This window comes from Telopea speciosissima, chromosome 8, assembly GCF_018873765.1.
Source record: "Telopea speciosissima isolate NSW1024214 ecotype Mountain lineage chromosome 8, Tspe_v1, whole genome shotgun sequence".
In the NCBI taxonomy this organism is placed as follows: Eukaryota; Viridiplantae; Streptophyta; class Magnoliopsida; order Proteales; family Proteaceae; genus Telopea; species Telopea speciosissima.
In genome coordinates this window covers 32,852,175-32,874,136 of record NC_057923.1, presented here as the reverse complement: position 1 = coordinate 32,874,136, position 21,962 = coordinate 32,852,175, and the positions used below count along the sequence as shown (strand labels likewise).

Here is a 21,962-nt window from a genome sequence, read left to right as displayed (position 1 = left end):
AAAGCAATCGGGCTACTGGCTTTTTGGCCAATCTCATGTGTGGGTAGTAGTGCAATCTCTTAGTGCAGTCAGATCATGAGTTACCTCTAAACTCCATTCGCATTTTACGAGAGGACAAAACTGATTTACTAGTCTTTAGAATGTAATTTTATTTATTATTTTATCTTAATTTTCCTGTATGGAGGGGGGTGTTTAGTTTTTAGCTCTGTGAGAGCGAGTGCTTTGTTTTCGCTTGGGTAGGGGGTAAGGCAGGTTATATCCTCCCCCTTTTGTATTTCGAACTCATATTATTTATTTTCAATAAGGCTTAGGGGCTACCCCGATCCCAGATTATATTCGGGTTTTAAAAAAAAATTGGAGAATTTTCAAACATGATGAAATGGTGGGGGGAGAAGGTAATGTCTTATTTGATGGCAATGGAGATTGTAAGAGAATTCAAAATGACATGTCATGTAACGCAATCATGTGTAGAGCCCCAAATAAATGATTCTCTTAGTCATTCTTACATATGTGCTGGTTATATATAATTAAAATGATTCTCTAGTTTTCAAAGGCTAAACTTTTCAATTGTAATTTTGCATAGCTGCATATAATTTATTTTAGCCTGTGAAACCTAACAGAGTAGTCAATTCCCCATGGAGCTATCTTGTGAGGTCCATATTTACTCATCATTCCTATTCTCTTCATGTACTATGTAGGGATTTGAGGTTGTACTACCAGACAGACACCATGAAGCACATTGTAATTCCTGCCATTGAAGCTTTGGTTAGGAAGAATTTGGAAGGAGCAAGAAATCTTTTGAGAATTGCACTCCAAGTTCTTCTGGTGTGGTCTGTGAATGTGATCATCCTTGCTTCTAATGATATGCGAGGTCTTCTCCCCGAGAATGATCCTCTTCTCAAAAAATTTGTAGACCCTGACCCAATCTACTAAGAAGCTGCATGAGACTAGTTAATTGGGTATTAAGCTGGTGCTTTTGTGTAACCCACCATTCTCTATACATTACCAGGGTATCTTCTTATTATTGTAGGTAAATATCAATTTGTCAATGGTACCTGTTCCTTATTTTTTATATATATCATCATAAAATAAAAGATGATACAAGTAGAGGAACCTATCAAGGTTGTCAAATATTAGTTGCAGTTCCATGCTCATTTCTTCTTTCACTTGTATCAATAAATCTTCAGTTTTGTGAGGACAGGGGGAAGGAAAAAAAAATAGAGTGATCATTGACTCTCTTAGAAAGGCCAAATTAAAATGATGCACCTGACTGCATTTTGACATTAATACAAAATATGTCGGACTGGTAACGAGGCACTCACTTGTTCTCTTGATGTTGTACATGTGATTTTGGTTCATAACTAATTATTGGTAGTAGGGCATGGAGCTCAATTCAAATCCCATCAGATTCTAGTTGCGCGTAGGAAGAAGATGTTTCCTCTGCATGTAAGTGTCCGATCCTCAGCCCCAACATACCAGAGATGGCCTTGCAACTCTAAAACCTCTTTCATTCCAGCTGTTTCCCAAACAAACCTAAAAAGCCCAAGAGCCCTATCCAACTGCTTGATATTGCTGCACACCACCTTCTCCTCATCTGATGTCAAAACCTTACCAATGCACAAGCAAACGCTACCTTTAACACCACCCCGGTAGACACCCCCACAAAAATCTACTTCAGAATCTTGAACACGGCCATAGAGATAATACTGCAACAGAGTGAAAAGGCAATGGGAAGAATGACCCAAAGATTTTGAAAGTTTCTTTTGCACCAAGCTTTCCTGATGACGAGCTTCCTTGTATCCAAGATCTCTATCCAACAATACATCCTTGATCTGAAACAAACCTTCTTTCATAACCTCAACCTTTGGCAGATGGTATAACATTTTCGTTTCACTTCTCAAGCACTTTGTGAGGTCGTTGAACATCTCGAGGATATCTCCCCATTGGTGGGAAGGTACAGACTTGGCCTTCTCTGTGGGCGTGAGCCGAATCCAAGAAACAGAATCAGGGTCAGAAGATATGGATGTGTCAGCCAAGAAGCATAAACAGTTAGAGACTATCTGCTCAGCCATGTGCGCAACTTTTGGTGGGACTCTGTTATTCAATGACTCCATCTCAGACTTCAAACCCCTCAATATCTCTTCTATTGCTCCTGTCCATATACGATGGTGTGTGACCTGTGGGCACATTGTAAGTCGCACTGATTTTCTTTGTTGTGCAGATATATTGAGATAGTTGCACACCTTGGTAAGAGAATTCAGTATCAAGGGTTCTCTTTCATCTGCCTTACTGAAGCAAGTTTTGGGTACGGATCCTGTGGCTGCCAATGTGGCAAGTACCTCATTATTTGATGTTTGCTGCACAGCAGGAGACCCAAGGAAGGCCCTAGCAAGTGACTTGAAAGTATGCATTTTGTGTATGACATGTTCATCCCTGATGGTTGACTCGTCATCAACATGAACTAGCCTTCCATCTACTTCATCTACATTTCTCAAGGAATGACACAATTTTCTCAGCTTTGGAAATGCCCTTTGATACCATTCAGATGGGAGCTCTTCATTAGGTTCTTCAGAGCTGTGGTAAAACAACACTCTCAAATCCCAAGGTCCATGACGATTTACTTTAAGATGCTTCGGCCAGAGAAAAGGCTTGATATACATTTGGGTGCATCATAGAAAACTCCTACACGGGGCCTTATTTATTTGCACCCCTGGCAAAATTGTACCAATGTCGATTGACCAACTACATTTTTGAATTTTGGAAAATCCGTTTTTGTTTTCATCGTCCTGCACTTCCTGCATCACCATACAACCCATTTTTAGGTTTATGCATTAGAGCCTATATCTCATAAGGTATGTTGAAAAACACTAGAGACAATACCAGAACAGTGTTTATATGAAACTTAGGGCATGGTCTTTTCATTCAGGCCATTCTGACTAGAGATGATGGCAACAGGAGAAAATGTGTTTCAACCCCACTAGCATACATAACAAGAAGAAATACTAAGAAGGAAACCCACCACAGCACTAACACTCCTGCAAAACATAACTACCAATGCTCCTCTTTAAAAACAAAAATGTGGTTAGCTCAATTGCCACGTACTTTAATATCACCCGATCAACCCGATCAAATAAATCTTGTGTCAGAGGGAAATAAGGGAGGGCTGACAGTAGGTTCATATGGAATAATCCATTCGTCATTCAACTCATATAGACTAAGTACTACCACATTGTAACTGCCATTTATGTTATTGCTATCATCATTATATTTCTCCAAATAAGGTATATATTAATGTTGTAAATTGGGTTTAGATGGGAATATTTTGGAAGGCTATCTAAATATAATACACTTTCTCATGCTGTGTCATCTTCCGCAACATATGGGAATTTGAAACCACTAGACCGACTAATAGTGGAAATATGGAATTACCCTATTTTTGTCTCAGACCATGGCATAGAAACACCACACGAGTAGATGCAACATAGGAGAAGAAATTAAGTACAAGCCCATGGACACAAGGGCTTTAAACAAAAAAGGGCGTACACAGCGTACGAGGCTCTCACCACTACAGGGTCTAGGGAGGGTCATAATGTACGTAGCCTTACCCCTACTTTCGTAGAGAGGCTGTTTCTAGACTCAGGGAAAAAAAAAAAACGGAGCCTTATAGACCAAAAGTGTTGTGATACATCAACAATTTCTTGTGGGAGATAATTAATCAAATCTTCAGTTACACATGCACCCAACTCTAACCCGAACCTTGGTTGTAGGTCCGGATCCCGAGGTCATACCTACCAGCACCCTGTGGTGCATTGACCCAGAGGTTGAGATAAAAGATGTAACCCTGCTGGTGAGAGCCTACACACCGGTGAGAAGACAAACACCATCTCCTTGCAGCTGTACAGTCCACCACCAGATGTACTACTTATGGTAAGTACTTCCCCTTGATTGACTAATCCTAACCAAATCAAGGTGCTAAAACTCGGGTCTCTATACCAACTTGGCCCTTGGAAAAATTGAGTCGAGTCGAGATCTCGCCGAGTTGGTGCATTTTTTTTTTCGACTCGAAGCCTCAACTCGGTGGGTTTTAGACCTAGTTTGGGTCTAAAACTTGGTATTCAGCCTATTTTAGGCCATTTAAAAACAATGGGATTATCAGATTTTGCAAAAACAAAGTCCAAATATGAGCTTCAATTCGGACCATAGGTTGGTAGGCGATAACGTACTAAAATACCCTACTCTACACATAATTTAGTGTGAGGTAAACCAATGTTGCTCTGTACCTTTGCAACTTCATCGTTATTCAGAGGATATTTGGTGTGATATTATTCCTATGAGGCTGGTTGATGTGTTACTGAGAAGACCATGACTATATGATAATGATGTTATGGTTGGTGGAAGGAAGAACCACTGTGTATTCCAACACAAAGGACAGCATACAGTGTTCCATCCTCTTAACCTACTTGCTGAAATACACCAACGTCAGTCTTTCTGCACAAATCAGAAGGGGGCAGGTCATGACAAGAAGTTATTGGCCATACCACAGAAACAAATTTGAGAAAACCAGCCATGATTCAGATCTGATTTTGGCACTGGTTACTAGAGAAGTTACTCCACAGTCGGAAGTCCAGCTCACACAGCCAATTAAGGAGCTGCTATCCGATTTTTCTGATGTGGTATTGGAGGAGCTATCTAATAAGCTACCTCCCTTGAGAGACATTCAGCATGCCATTGACTTATACTAACAGATAATCAAGGAATTGCAAAATCACATAATCACAGAATTATAAAATTACAAAATCAGTGAATCATATAATCACAAAATTACAGTCATATAATCACATAATTGCATAATGTATACTAGCAGATGCATTGCATAACTAATACTAAATAACTAGCAGATGCAAAATTTACTTTAAATCACAGAGTTCCAGCAACAATAGAATTTTGAATCATGTAAATATAGTAGCAAAAGCAGCCGTGGTAGCAGCCAAAGCCACCCGCCACCACTAGCAGAAGCCAGCCAGCGAGCCACCACTACTGCCACAGCCATAGAAGAAGAAAGCGGAGGGGGAAAAAATACGGAACAGAGAAGGGAAGAAAAATGAGAAGAATAAAAAAAAGAAAAAAAAAAACGAAAAAAAGAGAGTTTCAAGGAGGAGTGTCGAAGTACCATAAGATGAAGCCACCCAAGCATTCGAAGAAATATTAGAAGAAAACAAAAAAGAAACCTGGAACCAGAAGAAGGAGAAGAAAAGGAGGACGATGGAAGAAGAAGAAAAAAGGGGGAAAATGACAAGAGGAGGCCAGAAGAGGGAAAAGGAAAAGAAAATAGAAGCCAAAAACAGAAAAAGAGGAATTCGGCCCCGTTTGGTAACACTTCCGTTCTGGGAGAATGTTCTTCACAGAAGTGCTCTTTTTCAATTCCTTGCTGTGAGAATAGTCTCGTGGAAGAGAAACATCGTTTGGTAAAATTGTTACATTTCTGTTCCACGAATAGAAAAAAAAAACAGAAACAGTGTTTGATAAACATTTTACATAATCACTTCTTTTCTACAAAATAATTACAGAAATGTCGTTATGTTCAATAGTAATCCATAAATAATTGTGATGATACTATCCATTATCATTAATAATACTATAATTAAAAAATTGTAAGGGGTGTGATGGAAACTATTATAGCATATGAGTTCACGAATTTATTGAAATTAGAAAATCAAAGCAACATAACAACAAGAAGAATAGTACTTTATACATCAATTCTCAGCAATATAAACACCAAAATATTAGACTAGCAGCAAGGTATTCAAGCTCTTACAACTCCAACAATATATAATAAATTCTTAAGATGACCCCAAGTATAACCAAACCTTACCAATTGATTATTCATCAAACTACCATAAAAGAGTAAAGGAAGAGAGGAAACTCTTAAAGCCCAGGGATTTATGAAACTCTTTAGACACAGTAGATAGAAAATTTTGGCTTCATCAATTTGGTGTTCATATGAACACACAAAAATGAGGTTCAAACTTCAAACATAGCTCTTCAAATTTAAAATGTTAATCAGATGCAATTTCATAAATACAACAATTGCTTACTGACCAAGAATAGGAAAGGATCATAGTCTAGTGCTGGTTTTTCTATCTGGTCAGATAAATAATAGTAGAAAAAGGGCTTTCAAGAACTGAGCTTGGGCTGTATCTGTTATTGGTATTCACTGGAAGCAATGAGCAATGACTATCTCTTCTGTGAACCAAATGGGCGAACAGCTAGTGATTCACGGATTATGATCAAAGCCAAACTGGATATTCTCATTAACAATTCGGTTAATGTATTTATCAAGTTCAGTTGACCCATTTATTTATATGTGGCAGTGTCCTATTGCTTGTACAGCTAGTGCAAGTAGTGTATTTAGGAAAATTCCAGAATTATTAATTTTATGCAATTGATTGTTGTCAAGCATTTTACCCCAAAAAAAAAATTTGTTGTTAAGCAAGAGTAACACGAATAGTGTTCTTCTTATACAAGATAAAAAGTATTCTTCATATACTAATCCTTAAACTCTTAGCAAATCAAGGGTAACACAGTGAACCACTTGATTGCAAGATATCTGAAACTCATATTTGACTGTGAGTTCCATCACTTACATTGTATCTCTAGACTCAAGGTTCTAAACCAGTGGTTAGGTGCCATATCCTCTCTTACCTCACAACATTATAAAATAGTAGGATACCACACAACATTATATTCAAATAATAAAACAGGCTGATCTTTCGATAACAGTTGTGTAACATTGTAGACATTCTTGAATTGTTCAGTCCCACGAAGGCATCTCCAAGTGAAAAATTGGCTTCAATAGATAATCCTAACCACTTGAACTTTCAATGTTGGGTGAACGAAAATACAAACAAGAAGGCAAAACTTTATAATTCTTTAACTTGCAGTATTTCTTACTATGTTGATAGTATAAATTGATAAGGATTTAAGGTTCAAAATACACAAATATATACACCAAAATCGACTCACCTGGGTTTGTAGGGTATGAACTATAAATTTATTCACCACTGATCCAACTTTCTCTTCTATTTCCCTGCAAAAATGAAATCCAATGGTTGCTTTATTCCGTCTTCATCTTTGAGAGGATAAAATAATTTTTCGTTCAGAAAAAAGCTTCAACAGATTTGTAAGTTTGATCCTTAAAGGAATGCCTAAGTTGCAAACTAACCATATGCATATGAGGATAAAAACCTCGGTTTGACATTTTGGGGATTTTAAGGTTTGGGTTTGGAACAATGGGGAAATGAGAAAGCTTCGGTTTGTGGAACAGGGAAAGGGAGAAGCAATGGTTCCCCTGTTTGGCCATTCAAGTTTTCCATTCAACGTGAAAGCGAGAAAGAGAAAGATAGAGAGGGAGACCGAGAGCAACAGAGTGAGAAGAGGGGCGAAGAGAGAGCGAGGAGGAATAGTTTCGAAGCTATACCTGGACACTCGCCTAGTTCGGCATGTCGATTAAGTTGCAGAGAGAGAGACAAGATTCAGCTTTGCGTGTGTAAGTTCACTCAAAGAGTAGAGAGCTGCAGAAGGTGTTTGCCAGGGCTTTGAGTTGTAGAGGCGTTGAACTATTGAAGATGTGCGCCAAGAGCTTAGTGAAGGGAATCTATTTTGAACGTGCGTACGTTCAACCCTTTTTCTGAACTTCAATTTGGTGTTTCTCAATTCATTTCTTGTTTTGTAAAATTTACGTTTTCCACAGCTGTAATTTGAATCTATTACATCTACCACCCTTAAAAATTTCTTAATTACATGTGTACTCTTGAGTGCTAATGCTGTTAGTTTGAATTTGAAAAGATAGTATTACCCTTTCCTATTTGGGAGCACATGCGACCACCTGCTGCTCCGGTGACGACCACCTCCTGCTCCAGTGACAGGTATCTTCTTCTGTTCCTTACGATGAAACCGTCTTCACTGCTGTTACCCAAGGAACCAAAACCAACACTACTGAAATCACCTCGCAACCCATCGACAACATCATCAACACATCCATCTCTGAAGTCGTACCCCAAACCTTATAACTCAAATTACTCATACAATCTATAGGCTTTAACAGAGGAGCAGAAACCACCATCAATTTTGTCGAACACTTAAGCAGCGCATAGTTCTCGTAGTAAACTCCCCTGAAAGGTAAACTAGAGAGATTCAACGAATGTTATTTTCCCCAAAGGCAGTTATCTGGATCAACGGTGCCTATCTCCTATTTGGTATGTATCTCCTATAACCAAAACCTTCCTGAAGATAGAAGCTCTAAAATCGTATTCCTCTGGTTACTGCACTTGAGGTTGAACCCTGGGTATCCACAAGTCTCTTGCTGAATCCCTTCTATTCTAAAAGGGAATCAGATTGCCGATCTGGTACTGTAGCTGCAGGAATAAGTCCGAGAACTCTTTTGACCCATTAGCTTGCAGTTGAGATGGAATAAGAAGATGAAAAAGAGAAAGGAGAGAACGAGTGAGGAACCCATACTAGAAAAGAAGAGGAAGAGGAAGTGGAAGAACCAAAATTGAGAAGAAGAGAAAAAAAAAAAACTTGCCAAACATGGAAGAGAAGTAAGGGGAAAAAGAAAAAAAAAAAAGGAGGAGAAGAGGAACAGGAAGAACTGGAGAAGATTAGAAGAAGAAGAAGAGCATAGGAAAGGGGGAAAAATGTTATACCCGCACTCAGATACTAATATTTTATATTTATTTTTGTATTGTGTAGGCGTGGCAGGAACCTACAATTGCGAGCTGTTTGCGATGGTCGTCAAACCAACTCATAAGATCATTGATCGGCACACAGGGCTAGTGGTCGAGGATAAATTCCTCAACCGGGATTGGGGAAGGTTTGTTGATGGTGGCGTCATAAATTATCCCCCTAGCACCAGCCCTCAAAGTGAGGAGTATCGAAAGGAGAACCCAATGTCTTGTACCATCGGCAAGTGGTGCCTTTGTGAGGTGTGCGTTGAGAAGAGGCTACTGTTCGGGGTTCAGGAATTAAGCCCCATTGAGGAATGAGTTTCAACTTTAGGTATGATTCTAGTCATGTCAATCATGTAGACATACCTCTCTCGAAGTCCTCGAAGTGCAGGCCAAGGCCCGGAAGCTTTATCATTCCTGTTTAGCCTTTTCAGCAAGAACGGACCCATGAACAGACCCACTACGGATGAGTCCATTTGTAAATCTGTTCATGTTGTTAAGCCCATTTGTGAAGGGAATCTAGTGGGACCCACATACCCTGTGTCCCGGACACCATTGTCGTGACCCCAAGCATGGTGGGCCCCACCTCCATCTTTCCCTCACCTTGTTGAGCCATGTAGGTGGGTCCACAATCCCCAACTTAGACTAAATTGGGTTTGGGGGTTTAGAGACCAAGGCAAATAGACCGTTAGTTCTACTTACTATAAATAGGATTCAATGGCCATTTATTGGCCATCACTCTTCTAAACTACCCAACCGATTGGAGCAAAGGAGAAAGAAGGTGGAGGTTTTGAGACTTACTGACTTGGAGGGCTACCATTGGGCATTCCCTCTTGTCTTAAGTAAGCTTGTACACTTCCTCTCTCCCCCCCTATCTATTTTGGGTTTGGGGATTCGTGTATGGGTTGGGTTTGGCCTAGGGTTCCATTTGGAACCCAAGGATAGAGTGAACCCTTCAATGTGGATCCACTCGTAGCTCAAATGACCCCAATTCAATACACTTGAGACCCCCATTGGACCCCCTCTTGAACTTAGGACTCTAACACTTGAAAACCCTAGGTTTGGGTTCGTGGGGATTCAATCCATTAAATCCCCTAACCCTTGTTATGATTGTGATAGTGTGGCCTAAGGGAACCTTAGAACACCCTCCCATGGCCACTAAGGCCTTGAAACTCACAAAAAATGAAGTTGGGGGAGGTGAAGACCTGTAAAATCCCAACTTGGCATTGAACGGACTCACGATCGGACTCACCATTGTGCCTCCGTTCGAGAATCCGTTCGATGGCCTTAAGGCTTTTTGCTTGAATGGACCCACGACTGCACTTACTAGTCTGCCTCTGCTCAATGGTCCATTCATCTCTGTCTTCGAGCGGACCCACGATTGGACTCACTGAAAATGAATCCGTTTATGAGTCCATTCCTTATATTTGGGCCTTATGCCTTGGGCGGACCCAGGAACAGACCCAGGTATTGATGCATTTGTTCCTGAGTCTGTTCGCATTCTGTTTTGCCTCATTGAAGGTTAAACTTCAGGGACTATCTTAGGACCCCTCCTACACTACTTAACATGAATTTTCACGTATGCCTAGGCAACTAAACTACTACGAGAGGACGTGTAATTAATCGGTTGGACAACGAACCCTATAACCAATATGCAAAGTACTAGGTGAGTGGGTTTTGGGTTGATTCTTTAGAATGTATATATATATTTCGTGAGTTTGCATCATTTATCAAGCATGTTGCATACTTGCATTTTATAAACTTGATTGTTGAGTTGTGATGATCATTGATGTGGATTTAAGTTTTATTGCTTATGCCGGGTATAGTGTCAGGAAGTGCCAGCACCGGAACCCTACGAGATAAATTGTTATCATATGTCATTTTGGCCTGTATGTGCCGTGTCGAGCTAATAGCCAGGTGCTAGATGGAATAGGATGTTGATGCACCTGGAATACCTCTCGACACGTTAGGATCATGTAGTATAACTATGGTTAGGTTTCCATTCCCTATGCTACGACCCTTACCAACAAAGGTTCAAGTGTTGGATGATTAGGGCTCCTTGTGTGTTTGAGGAGTGATACGTGACCAGGTCAGGGATGAGAATTGGTTATCGGGGTCTACCTCTGGGTGGCCTGGGGCTTCTATCAAAGCGGGCCCCAAGGCAACAATTGAGGTTTCACTATGGGGATGACGTAAGTGAACTACGGTGTCTCCCGAGTTGTTAAAGTAGCATATGTCTAGTGACCTAGAATGTGTGTTAGGTGGAAATTGATTAATAATTACATACATTTAAAGACTATTGAACTTGTTGTATCTGCATCCCCATCCCCTCATTGGGCTCAGTGGAGCCTACCCCCCTTATGTACACTCTTTTTAGATGTTGATGTAAATGATGGTTACTTGGCGAACTTCGAGGTTCATTCTTCGGATTATGATTTTATTGGTGCTGAAGACCTGGAGTTAATGACAGAGAATCACAGCGACAGGTGTCCTTACGATGATTGTGCCTATGGGGCACCATAATTAGGGATTTGATCCCCTTTTTATTCTTTTGGGCATCGTTGCCCATTGTGTAAATATTTATTGTTATACATGTATATTTTTGAGTAGTTACGTTATGGTCATTCGGAATAACTGTTATAATTCTACTATGTATCACTTAGCCAATTGAGCATGTTGTAACTACTATTTAAACGCTTCTGCAACGTTGATCTTCTTTGGAAATGTAATATTTCTTAGTTTCTGCACTTTGATATTTATGTGATGTTTATATTAGTTTTGACTGTGATTCGGGACACTGCATTTGAGATCCTAGTGGTGTTGTGGGATGATAGGTGTCGTCCTAGTCATACCCTATTTATTATATATTATCCCTTATTGAGATGGGGGGTGTGACAGCATGGTATCAGAGGGTGATGCTCTGCGTTGGTCATAATCTAGAGGAAACACCTATTTTACTTTACACAATTAGGTTTAAATCTAAAAGTCTTGTAAATTCATAAACTATAAGTGTGTAACCTAGGGAGAAGACTAGCTAGGTGTGAAAATCGACAATGTTAGCTTATAATAGAAGAAAAGTACATAGTGACGAGAAGGTAAGATTTTATTAATAATTTTAGCTGATAGTTACATTGGCCTCCCTCAGAGGCAATTACAAAAGAAAGAAAATCCAAATCCCAAAATTCCAGCGGAAATTCTATAAGAGATTCTTACATGAGATAACATTAGAAACAAAACACTTAACTAAAGCACATGAAGGTTCTCATAACAAAAGTTTTATCGTCAAAAGGAACTTGTGAGCCTATGGGGTCTAATCCTTCATATCATCATTTCCACCGTCGTCCTCGGAATAGTAGTACTCTACCCCTTCTTCATCTTCGCCGTTGTTCGAACTGTTGTAGTATAGGTACGTGTTTATGTCATGAATAGCAGTACTCCACCCCTTTTTAAGTAGTTATGTTATGGTCAGTCGGGATAACTGCTATAATTCTACTATGCATCACTTAGTCAATTGAGCATGTTGTAACTACTATTTAAACACTTCCGCAATGTTGATCTTCTAATATTTCTTAGTTTTCGCACTCTGATATTCATGTGATGTTTATATTATTTTTTATTGTGATTCAAGACACTGCATTTGAAATCCTGGCTGTGTTGTGGGATGACATGTGTCATCCTAGTCATACCCTATTTATTGTATATTATCCCTTATTGGCAGGGGGTGTGACAAAAAAACCCAATAATTACCTCAGAATGGGTTGTTGGATTTCTTCTGCTACTGGAATCCCTTGCTATAGCTGCCACCCACCAGAATCTCTCTCTAGGTTTTGGTTTCAGCAGCGTTTGGTACTCAAGTCTCAAGCTTAAGTGCTCAACAAATGATGAACTGAACTTTTTGTTCTGAACCCGGTGATTCAATTTCAATGCTTCTCACTTGTATTATGGTATCTATACATTAGGCAATGATGATGGCGATGTTGGCGATGGGAATGGTTGACGATGGTAGCATTGGTTGATCGAAGATGGGAATGGAGATAGAGGTTCTCTCGGTTGTTCTACAGCGATGGAGGTTTTCTCTCCTTTGTTTTTCATTTTTTGTTTTTCATTTTGAGAAGATGATGCTTTGCTTCATCCCTAATGGGGATAAAAAAATTATATCACTTCATTTGTAAATAAGGAATGAGGTGTTATTAAGGGTATTATGGGCATTTAGATTAAAGTTGGGCGATGCCATCATCACTTAACTACAGGGGTGGTAGACGTAATATCAAGGGCATGCTAGAGACATGGCCAACCATCATCCAAAACATGCAAATGTTTCTCCAAGTGCGTCAAAATCAAGATCAAGAACTAATTCGCTCAAGCCAAGACATAATAGCAGCCTAGATAGAGCAAGTTAAGACTGTACGAAAAAAAGCTTCAAAGATTAGAAGAGCGATATTGGTGGATGTGGGACAAGCACACAGATCTTTGGAATAGTGTCCGAGATCAAGTCAATGCTATCAATGAACTAGTCCAAGGGTCCAATACATACAATCGCAGAAATGTGCCTGAAGGACTCAAACTGAGCTCAAGGCGACAAACTAGCTTTCCCTTTCCTTGACATGAAAATGAGATCTTTGACCACCTCAAAGAACCAGACGAAGAAACCCGGACAATCGAAGCCATGGTATGGGCCCTACGCGATAAGCTTCAAGAACTCACTGTGACCACCGATGGACCCGAAATCAACATAATCATCATAAGTGATGGGGAATCGGATGAGTCAGATCAGGATGTCGATCACCTTCTAGCCCAGTTTGATTCTAAGCTCTGTTTCCCATTTGATGAAGAGTGCAACTATTATACCCGCACCCAAAGTACACCTTAATTCTTTGGGCCACGTTGAACTTTCATTGGTAGATGTTGCGGCGCTGCCAACGGTCAACACCTGTGACTTTGGGCAGTGACAGTCAGGGAGATAACTGGAATTAAAGGGTGGAATTTCGATCTGATGGGTGATGTGACTGCGTGAAGGTGAGCATTTAATCCTTAAATATCAGGTGTACGTGCTCCCTTCATAACCCTCGAAAGGTGGGCCAAAGCCCAGAGTTTATTACCTTGGGTTTACCCTATTTCTGCAGGACTGGACCCTGAGCTGGACCCACGAGGGTGAGTCCACACTTGTTGTCAGGTTTATTTTAGGTAAAGTACTGTGGGACCCACTTGTCCCATGTCTCGATTTTCGTCATGGTGTCCCCGAACATGGCGGACCCCACCCTCTTCTATTCTATTTGTGTTGGACCTTAAAAGTGGGCCCTAAAGACCCAACTTAAACTAAAAATTTGATTTTGAGACTTAAGGACCAAACATACATGCCCTTAATTAAAGCCACTATAAATAGGGGTTATGACCAATTAATGGTCATAACTTCTCCAACCTATCTAAATCATAGAAGGGAAAGAAAAAAAGAGGAGAAAGGAAAGAAGAAGAGAAGGGAAAGAAGAAAGGAGGGAGATTGGAGGAAGATTTTGGGCTCTTGGAGCTCAACTATAGGTGTTCTTGTCTTTTGGTTCAGGTAAGCTCTTGGGTCTCTCTCTATCTTCTTTATTTCTTTTGGGTTTGGGGAAGAACCATTCAAGTTGGGGGTTTTTGACCTAGGGTTCCACTTGGAACCCAAGGATGTTTATGGAATTGGTATCCTACCTTCATGGGGAGCTTAATGCTCACCTTTGATTCTCCTAATGGCCTTCTATTGAACCCATCTCTTGAATCTAGGGTTTCTAATGGAAAACCTAAAAAGATTTGGGTCATCACGGTGTTTTATTTCACACATCCATCAAGTCCTTCATAGGAGTAGGTTATGGTGACCTAGGTAGACCCAAAGACCCTTTCCCCAAATCCTCGCGGACTAAAACCCGAGTAAAATCGAGTTTGGGAGCTTAAACCTTGGGAATTTTGGATTCAGCAGAGGGTGGACTCAGGAGTGGACCTAGACCAGAGTCCGCCCAGTGAGTCCGCATGGTTGCTGGTTGGAGCTGGACTCAGGAGTGGACCCAGACCAGAGTCTGCCCCATGAGTCCGCATGCTTGCTGGTTCGCACTGGACCTAGGAGTGGACCTAGACCAGAATCCACCCAAGAGTCCGGTCCTAGTTTTTGGAGCATTCTGCCCCGGTTGGACCCAGGCATTGTGCCTCCACTCAAGACTCCACCTGGACTCTATTATCCTTCCTTAAAGCTTAACCTTTGGAGACCCTTTGGGACCCTCCTACGTTATCTAACTTGCTTTATCACGCTTCTTTAGGCACCATTACTCTTACGGCGAGGCTTATCATACGTTGATCGATGATGAAGCCTAATAAACAAATCACGAATTAATAGGTGAGTGGGTGTGGATTTGATTTAATTTGGGAGTGTTTTGCATTATGTTATGCTTGTATGCCATTTCTCATGTATACTCATTCTTGCATTATCAGTTCGCCGATGCACTAGCAACTTTGGTATCCATGGTTGAAATGGAATCCAAAACAAAAGTACATTTGTCACACCCCGATCCCTGTACCACAGGTATGCGTGATAAGAGCGTACACCTATGCTCCACTTCCCACTAGGATCACTGATGCAGTATCTAAAGGCTAACTCATTCCAATGACAATCAATAGATCAAGAGAAATAGTACAATATTGACGATATCAGAGTATACGAAAGCTAAATGATACTATATAAAATAACTGTTTAGGTTTATCCAAAATGTTACATTGATATCCAATCGGGACTTAAGTAATATATATAGTTTAGATAATGCATCCAATGTGAAAGGAAATGAAAGAATACCAAATTATATCAAAAGGGTGGCCACTTGGCCAAGTATCACTGTTTCAGGTAGGAACACACATCACAATAACACTTTGGTCAATGCTCCTCCAGTTTCGGAGTCCACCAATCATCGTAGCCATCATCTGGAGTCACATACTCCACGCCACACAATTTCAATGTACCTGCATCAATATCTAAAAGAAGGTTTCCTCGAGGAGTGAGCTCCACTGAGCCCAATGAGCAGTTAAATCATACAAGCATATACAACCAAATATGAATGAAGTTTGATTACAAACCAAACATGACAAGCGAATCCCACAACGTCCCATACCACCAAGATAATTCACACATCATATATGGTTTACAATCACGCCACATGAATGCATGATGAATTTTAATTTTATTATTATCCACTTCACAAACAAATACCTAAGTCTGGTAAAGTACAATTACAACACCCTAGGTAGCATCCCCGGGGTCAGTGCCATAAAACGGATGGTATCCTGACGATGACAAAATCCAAGTTACTGTTGAAAGCCTGCAATAATTTTATTATTATCCACTTCACAAACAAATACCTAAGTCTGGTAAAGTACAATTACAACACCCTAGGTAGCATCCCCGGGGTCAGTGCCATAAAATGGATGGTATCCCGACGATGACAAAACCTAAGTTACTGTTGAAAGCCTGTAGTATTGGTCTCCACCAAGAGTATATATATGCAAATTCCCTTAATAACCCAAGCTCCTTCCCCGTCCTGCGAACTCACCAAAGTTCTCCAAAGTTTCATGAACGGTAATTCCATCACATAGGACATCACCATCAGTTAACCAATACCTTACCCCCTGTTGGTAAGGGATGTAGTATATGGTACATTATCCTAGCCAAATGCATCTATTGTATGAAAAGGGTATGCACATGCATAAGCTAGAGGTTGAGTCTATAGTACCGAAAGACGGTCGGTCAACTATCCTCTCACCCCTCTAGCCTATACTTACACATACAAGTACGGGGTGTGATTACTGAAGGTGGTCGGCCGGTCACCACCCCATTTCCACCTAATGCAGTAGACAACTCTAATGCAATTATAAATACGGTAATCCCAAGCCCAACACCCACCGACACTTGAATCTTGTTTCTAAAACCTAGATTTACATGCCATGAGTTTGATCCATAATATGGAAATCCCAGGTCCAGCACCAACCGGTACTCGGGTCCAATAACCAAATCCGATACCATCCACACCACAGTGCCATAAGTAATAGTAATATCGCAAGACAAGAATGTAAAGTCCTATCAACATCTATATACATATATCATATATCATGCTATATCTTTTGGACAATCATATAATATAACAAACATGCACGAATGACATTCAGATAACATAACACAAACAATCCATAAATTAAGACGATTGCTTAACTCACTCATCCAGATCCTCATATCGGTGTTCAATACCAAGTTCTTCATTCCACGTACTAATATGCCGTCGAGCTAGGTGAGTCAACCAAAAGTGGGTGTATGACGTGTGGTTAGGTTGGTGTTTAGGACCATAAGAGGTGAAGTCCCAAAAGAGGTCATATAGGGTTGACACACTGCCACCTGTATGAACAGTAAACCTACCACCGACATGAGTCACTACCTATCACTCCTACCTATCCTTGGCAGTAGCTGACAGGTACGAAGCTTGGGTTTCCACAGACAAATACTTCTGCCTGTCCCTTGTTCTTGTTCCTACCTATCCTGCTGCCAACACCAATCCAAAATTGGTATTGGGTGTCCATGGATTTAGGTCTAAAAGGGGTATATCTAGGTTCTTTAGGACCTCCTTGGCCATGAGTATAACTCCATTCAAGGTGCTAAAGCACACTCACAACATGGGTTCATAAACCCAATGATCAAATGAATTTCCTTCATTAAGATACATATGAGGAGGGAACTCATGGAGGATTGACATTGGGGTTTCTAAGGTTCTAATCCAACACCATTTGTCAACATTTAAGCCTCAAATTTATGGTTTTCCATAGAGGTTAGTGAACCCTATGAAATGGAGATAAGACTGACATAAGACCATTAATGAAGAGGAGAAAAGAGGTTCAATGTTGGGTTAGGTACCTTCACAAGCAAGGTATTAAGGTCAGCCATTAATGGCCTTCCAATTAGGTAGGTGAAGCATTCATAGCATGCTCACAATCCAAACCCTAGGTTTAGAAATAGGTAAAATAGGAGAGGGAGAGAGAGAGATCACACTCACCAAGTAGGAGAGCTAGCTTTGAGTTCAAGCCCAAGGTCCACATTTCCTCCTTCTCTTCCTCTCCTTCTTCTTTCTTCTTCTTCTTCTTGCTTCCACAATTTCTCTCTATTCCTTTGTTCTTTGTGTTTGCTAAATAAGAGGGAGAGATGGGGTATTAGGTTAAGTAGCTTTAGTCCTTAGGGTTTGTTTGGGTAGACCTAAGTCTCTAGGTCCATTAGATAGGACATGTTTGGCTAAGCACAATCCTAAAGTCTCATTTTAAGACATTGGGCCTCTTATTCTACTAGGCCCATAACCCAAGTTCTAGTCATAAATAGAAGGGGATAAGGACCTAGAGTCCAATTAGTGTTTATATATATAATGATCGTGCATAGGTATGAAATATCGAATAGCGACTTACTCCCAGTCATCGCTAAGTGGATAAGGGCAATTTAGGTGCAGGCCTTGCAGGTCTTCAAATTTTTGATTTTGAGCAACGCTCAACAAAGTTTTGATTTTGAGCTACGGTCAGTTGGAATTTGTTCTTGAACAATGCTCGGTAGGGTTTTGATTTTGAGCAACGCTTTGCAGGGTTTTGATTTTGAGTAACGCTCGGTAGGGTTTTGATTTTAAGAAACACTTGAGAAGGTTTAGATTTTGAGGATGAAGTGGCATCACTCAACCAGAAGGATGGGGTCAACGAGTGATCAAGCCATACGCAAGTATATCAAATATCAGAAGACCACAGGGGATCAGACTATACATGAGTATAGAGGGGATCGAAGGACCATGGGAGGTCGAACCATACACGAGTATAGCAGGGATTGGAAGACCATGGGTGGTCAGACTACACACGAATATAGCAGAAATTAGGAGACCACAGGAAGTCGGATTATATGCGAGTATAGTGGAAACTACGAGACCATGGGAGGTCGGTCTATACGCAAATATAGCAAAAATGAAGGGACCACGGGAGGTCGGTCATACGCAAGTATAGAGAAAATTAAGAGATCACAGGAGGTTGGTCTATACGCGAGTATAGTAAAAATCAAGAGACCATGGGAGTTTGGTCTATACGCGAGTATAGTAGAAATCAGGAGTCCACAGGAAGTCATGCGTATAGTGTGAGATCAAGAGACCACGGGAGGTCGATCTATACGCGGTTATAGCAGAAATTTGGCGACCACGGGAGGTTGGTCTATACGCGAGTATAGCAGAAATCAAGAGACCATGGGAGGTCAAACCATACGCTAGTATAGAAGAGATCAAGAGACCATGGGAGGTCAGACTATACGCATCTATAGCAAAAATTAGGAGACCACGGGAGGTTGGTCTATACGCGAGTATAGAAGAAATCAAGAGACCATGGGACGTCAGACTATACGCAAGTATAGTAGAAATTAGGAGACCACGGGAGGTTGGTCTACACGCGAGTATAGTGGAGATCAAGAGACCACAAGAGGTCAGTCTATATGCGAGTATAGCAGAAATCAAGGGACCACGGGAGGTCAGACTATAAGTAAGTATAGAGGAAATTAGGAGACCATGGGAGGTCGGTCTACACGCGAGTATAGTGGAAATCAGAAGACCATGGGAAGTCAGACTATATGCTAGCATAGCAGAAATTAGGCAACGAGAGATCAAGCTATACATGTCACACCCCAAACCACCCCCTGGGAGGATTAGGTAGGTGACCCGAATTGCATAACGGCAATCCGCCAAATCCCATAGATCTAGAAGCAGTTAATACATTCACGGACACACACATCCATCACATTACCATGAGTAAGATCAAAGTGCTGCAGATAATCTACAATTATAGGAAGAAAGAGAAAGCGTAGCGATACGGGAAATGTTTGTGATACATATATAAGTAAGATTTGTTCCATTCCCCATTACACCCACAAACTGAACAATTAGAACTGATATATACATAAGCTGAGGTAAAAGTAACTATATACAGGGCGAGATAACTCAACCCCAAAAAGAAAAGAAGAAACTAAAACAGAAACAAAGACGGGGATAAACTCCTAACAAAAATCAAAATGGAGTCCCCAAAACAAAAGCATCAAGAGCGTTTGGTGAATCTTATCGACCATTCTGAGGATCCCCCTTGCTTCAAATGGAAGGGACCAAGCTCTTGGCCCATAGATTTCCTCATACTGGTTGACAGTAGGTTCTTCCTCCGTTTAGATGCTTTGCTGGGTAGTTCACCACCAATACCTTCATCCCTTACTTCGTCGTTCAAACTTTCACTAGATGTTTCTTCATCTAACTGTCCTTTAGAATTCTGATGACCTGGGTTCTCTTCTTCTTCCCCAGTACTATCAATGGGGTGAATTCCTTTTGTTGGATCAAAGTATGGGTCTCCGATATTGACATTACGACCCAATTTTCCCATTCTTCCATCATTCTTGGTGGACATGTGTAGGGGAAATCATCTAAGTATAACATAGGATCTTAGAATGGATTCCCAAAGAAATCCTTTGCTAACACAAGGTTCAGCCAAGCCGTGTTCCTCAACTCATACAACATTCTCTGTAGTGCATTTTCTTCTGCTAGTAATTCTATCTTTTCAACTTGTTATGCCAAATGACCACACACCATGTTAGGGAAGCTAGAAGTAGCTTTGTACATGATGTCGTGGGTCGTAGATATTAGCTCAAGGATGTCTTGCACTTGATGGAAGACGCTCATGCCCCATCTGTCGAAGTCTTCTTCTTTGATGAACCATACTCTTCTCGGATTTTTGGGGGACCTTTCTCCTTCACTGCTGCTACTTCCCTCATTTTTGGGAGGTATGGGTTGGATAAGATCAGTTGGGTCTTTTCCGTCATTGTCTGCTTCAATATTGTTTATTGCAAGTTCAATGGAGAACTCATCTTCAGAGTGTGACTCGAAGTCTCCTTCTTCACGGTCATCGATATTTCCTCCCATCTGGACAAGGAAAGTGTCTTTAGAGAGTGACTCACCAATGGCCAGCGCAGATGCAGCTTGGATAAAGCTTGGTGTGACCTCTTCAATGACTTTCATGTTACCCTCAGGTGGCTCTCCCGTAATGGGTTGAATGTGAACCATTAGGTTAGCGCATTCTTCTTCATCTTCTGCATTTTCCACATATGCCACGTGGTTGATCTCATAATCGGTGAACCTGAACTTTCTCAATTGCCCATAAGGCCTATGGCTGTCTAACTCATTCTCTAGATATTCCAGCTTCATCGTATGATGGTTGGAGGCTATTCCTTTCCCTCGGTCACACCGCTGTTCACCTTCTCTGTACTTTCCATTGTAGTTGGTTCTTGCACAATAGACACACACCATCATCCTTTTCGCTCTCCTCTTTCGAGTGTATCAGCTTTGGCCGCGAAAAGGTGTTGGCTGAGCTTCAAACATTTCTTCTCTGCATATGTCTCTTAGGAAATTGCTGATACTGGATCTGGCTTCTGCGGGGAGGTCCATCTGCTACATGAGACGCACCTTATCCCTCCAAATTCTTTTTAAGTCCTTCAAGGGGCTCCCTACGGGCCGAATCAGAGTGGTTAGGTCCAAATTGATAGTCCCTTCTTCTAAGGCATTCATAAATTCCATGGATGATCTCTAGGATTCCAGTTCATTTTCATCAAGCGACCCTTTTAGGATGGCGAATTCTTTCAGTATCTCACGCCGCTAAGGGTGAAGATACTCATGATACACTCTATGCAGATTTTCCAGGATTATCCCTATTGTTCCTCCTCTGTTAGGCGAGGTTGCATTTGGTCCGCTTCTTTACGAAATCTTTTAACGAAGTTAGAGAATCCTTCATTCGGCATTTGCCTTAGAGTCTCCAACTCTTTTCTTTACTTTTCATTCTCCTTAGTTTAGGCTGCTAGGATAGCCCTATAAATTCGAGAATCCATCAACTTCCTCCCTTGCCATGTAGGTTGGATCATGAATGTTGGGTCTTAACAAGTGACATCCTCTGGCAACATATTCACCCCGTGGTTTGGCAAAGGGTTAGTAGTACATTGGGCTATTGTTCCACCTTCAATGTTAGCTTCCCTGTGTCGATCAGGTCTTGTATGGCATGCTTGAGGTGTATGCATCCGTTAGTTTGGTGACCTTTCTAATTATGATAGTAGCAATGTAACTCTGGCTTGTACCCCGGAGGCAGATTGGCCAAATCTACATGTCTCGGTGGTACAACATCAAACATCCCTTCCCTCTT

At 40.9% G+C, this 21,962-nt stretch overlaps 1 protein-coding gene across 1 annotated transcript; it reads right to left on the bottom strand.

The window, feature by feature from the left end:
• Positions 1 to 1,376: 1,376 nt before the first annotated feature.
• Positions 1,377 to 21,957, bottom strand: LOC122670634. Its single transcript, XM_043867578.1, has 3 exons — positions 21,942 to 21,957; positions 10,042 to 10,043; positions 1,377 to 2,791 (listed from the first exon to the last, which is right to left on the bottom strand). The coding sequence occupies exon 3, from the start codon at positions 2,658 to 2,660 to the stop codon at positions 1,404 to 1,406; it is 1,257 nt and encodes a 418-aa protein (XP_043723513.1). The 5' UTR covers positions 2,661 to 2,791; positions 10,042 to 10,043; positions 21,942 to 21,957; the 3' UTR covers positions 1,377 to 1,403.
• Positions 21,958 to 21,962: the final 5 nt, after the last annotated feature.

Coding starts and splice junctions, on each gene's coding strand:
- LOC122670634 (XM_043867578.1), bottom strand. CDS start 2,660: ATGTATATCAAGCCTTTTCTCTGGCCGAAGCATCTTAAAGTAAATCGT.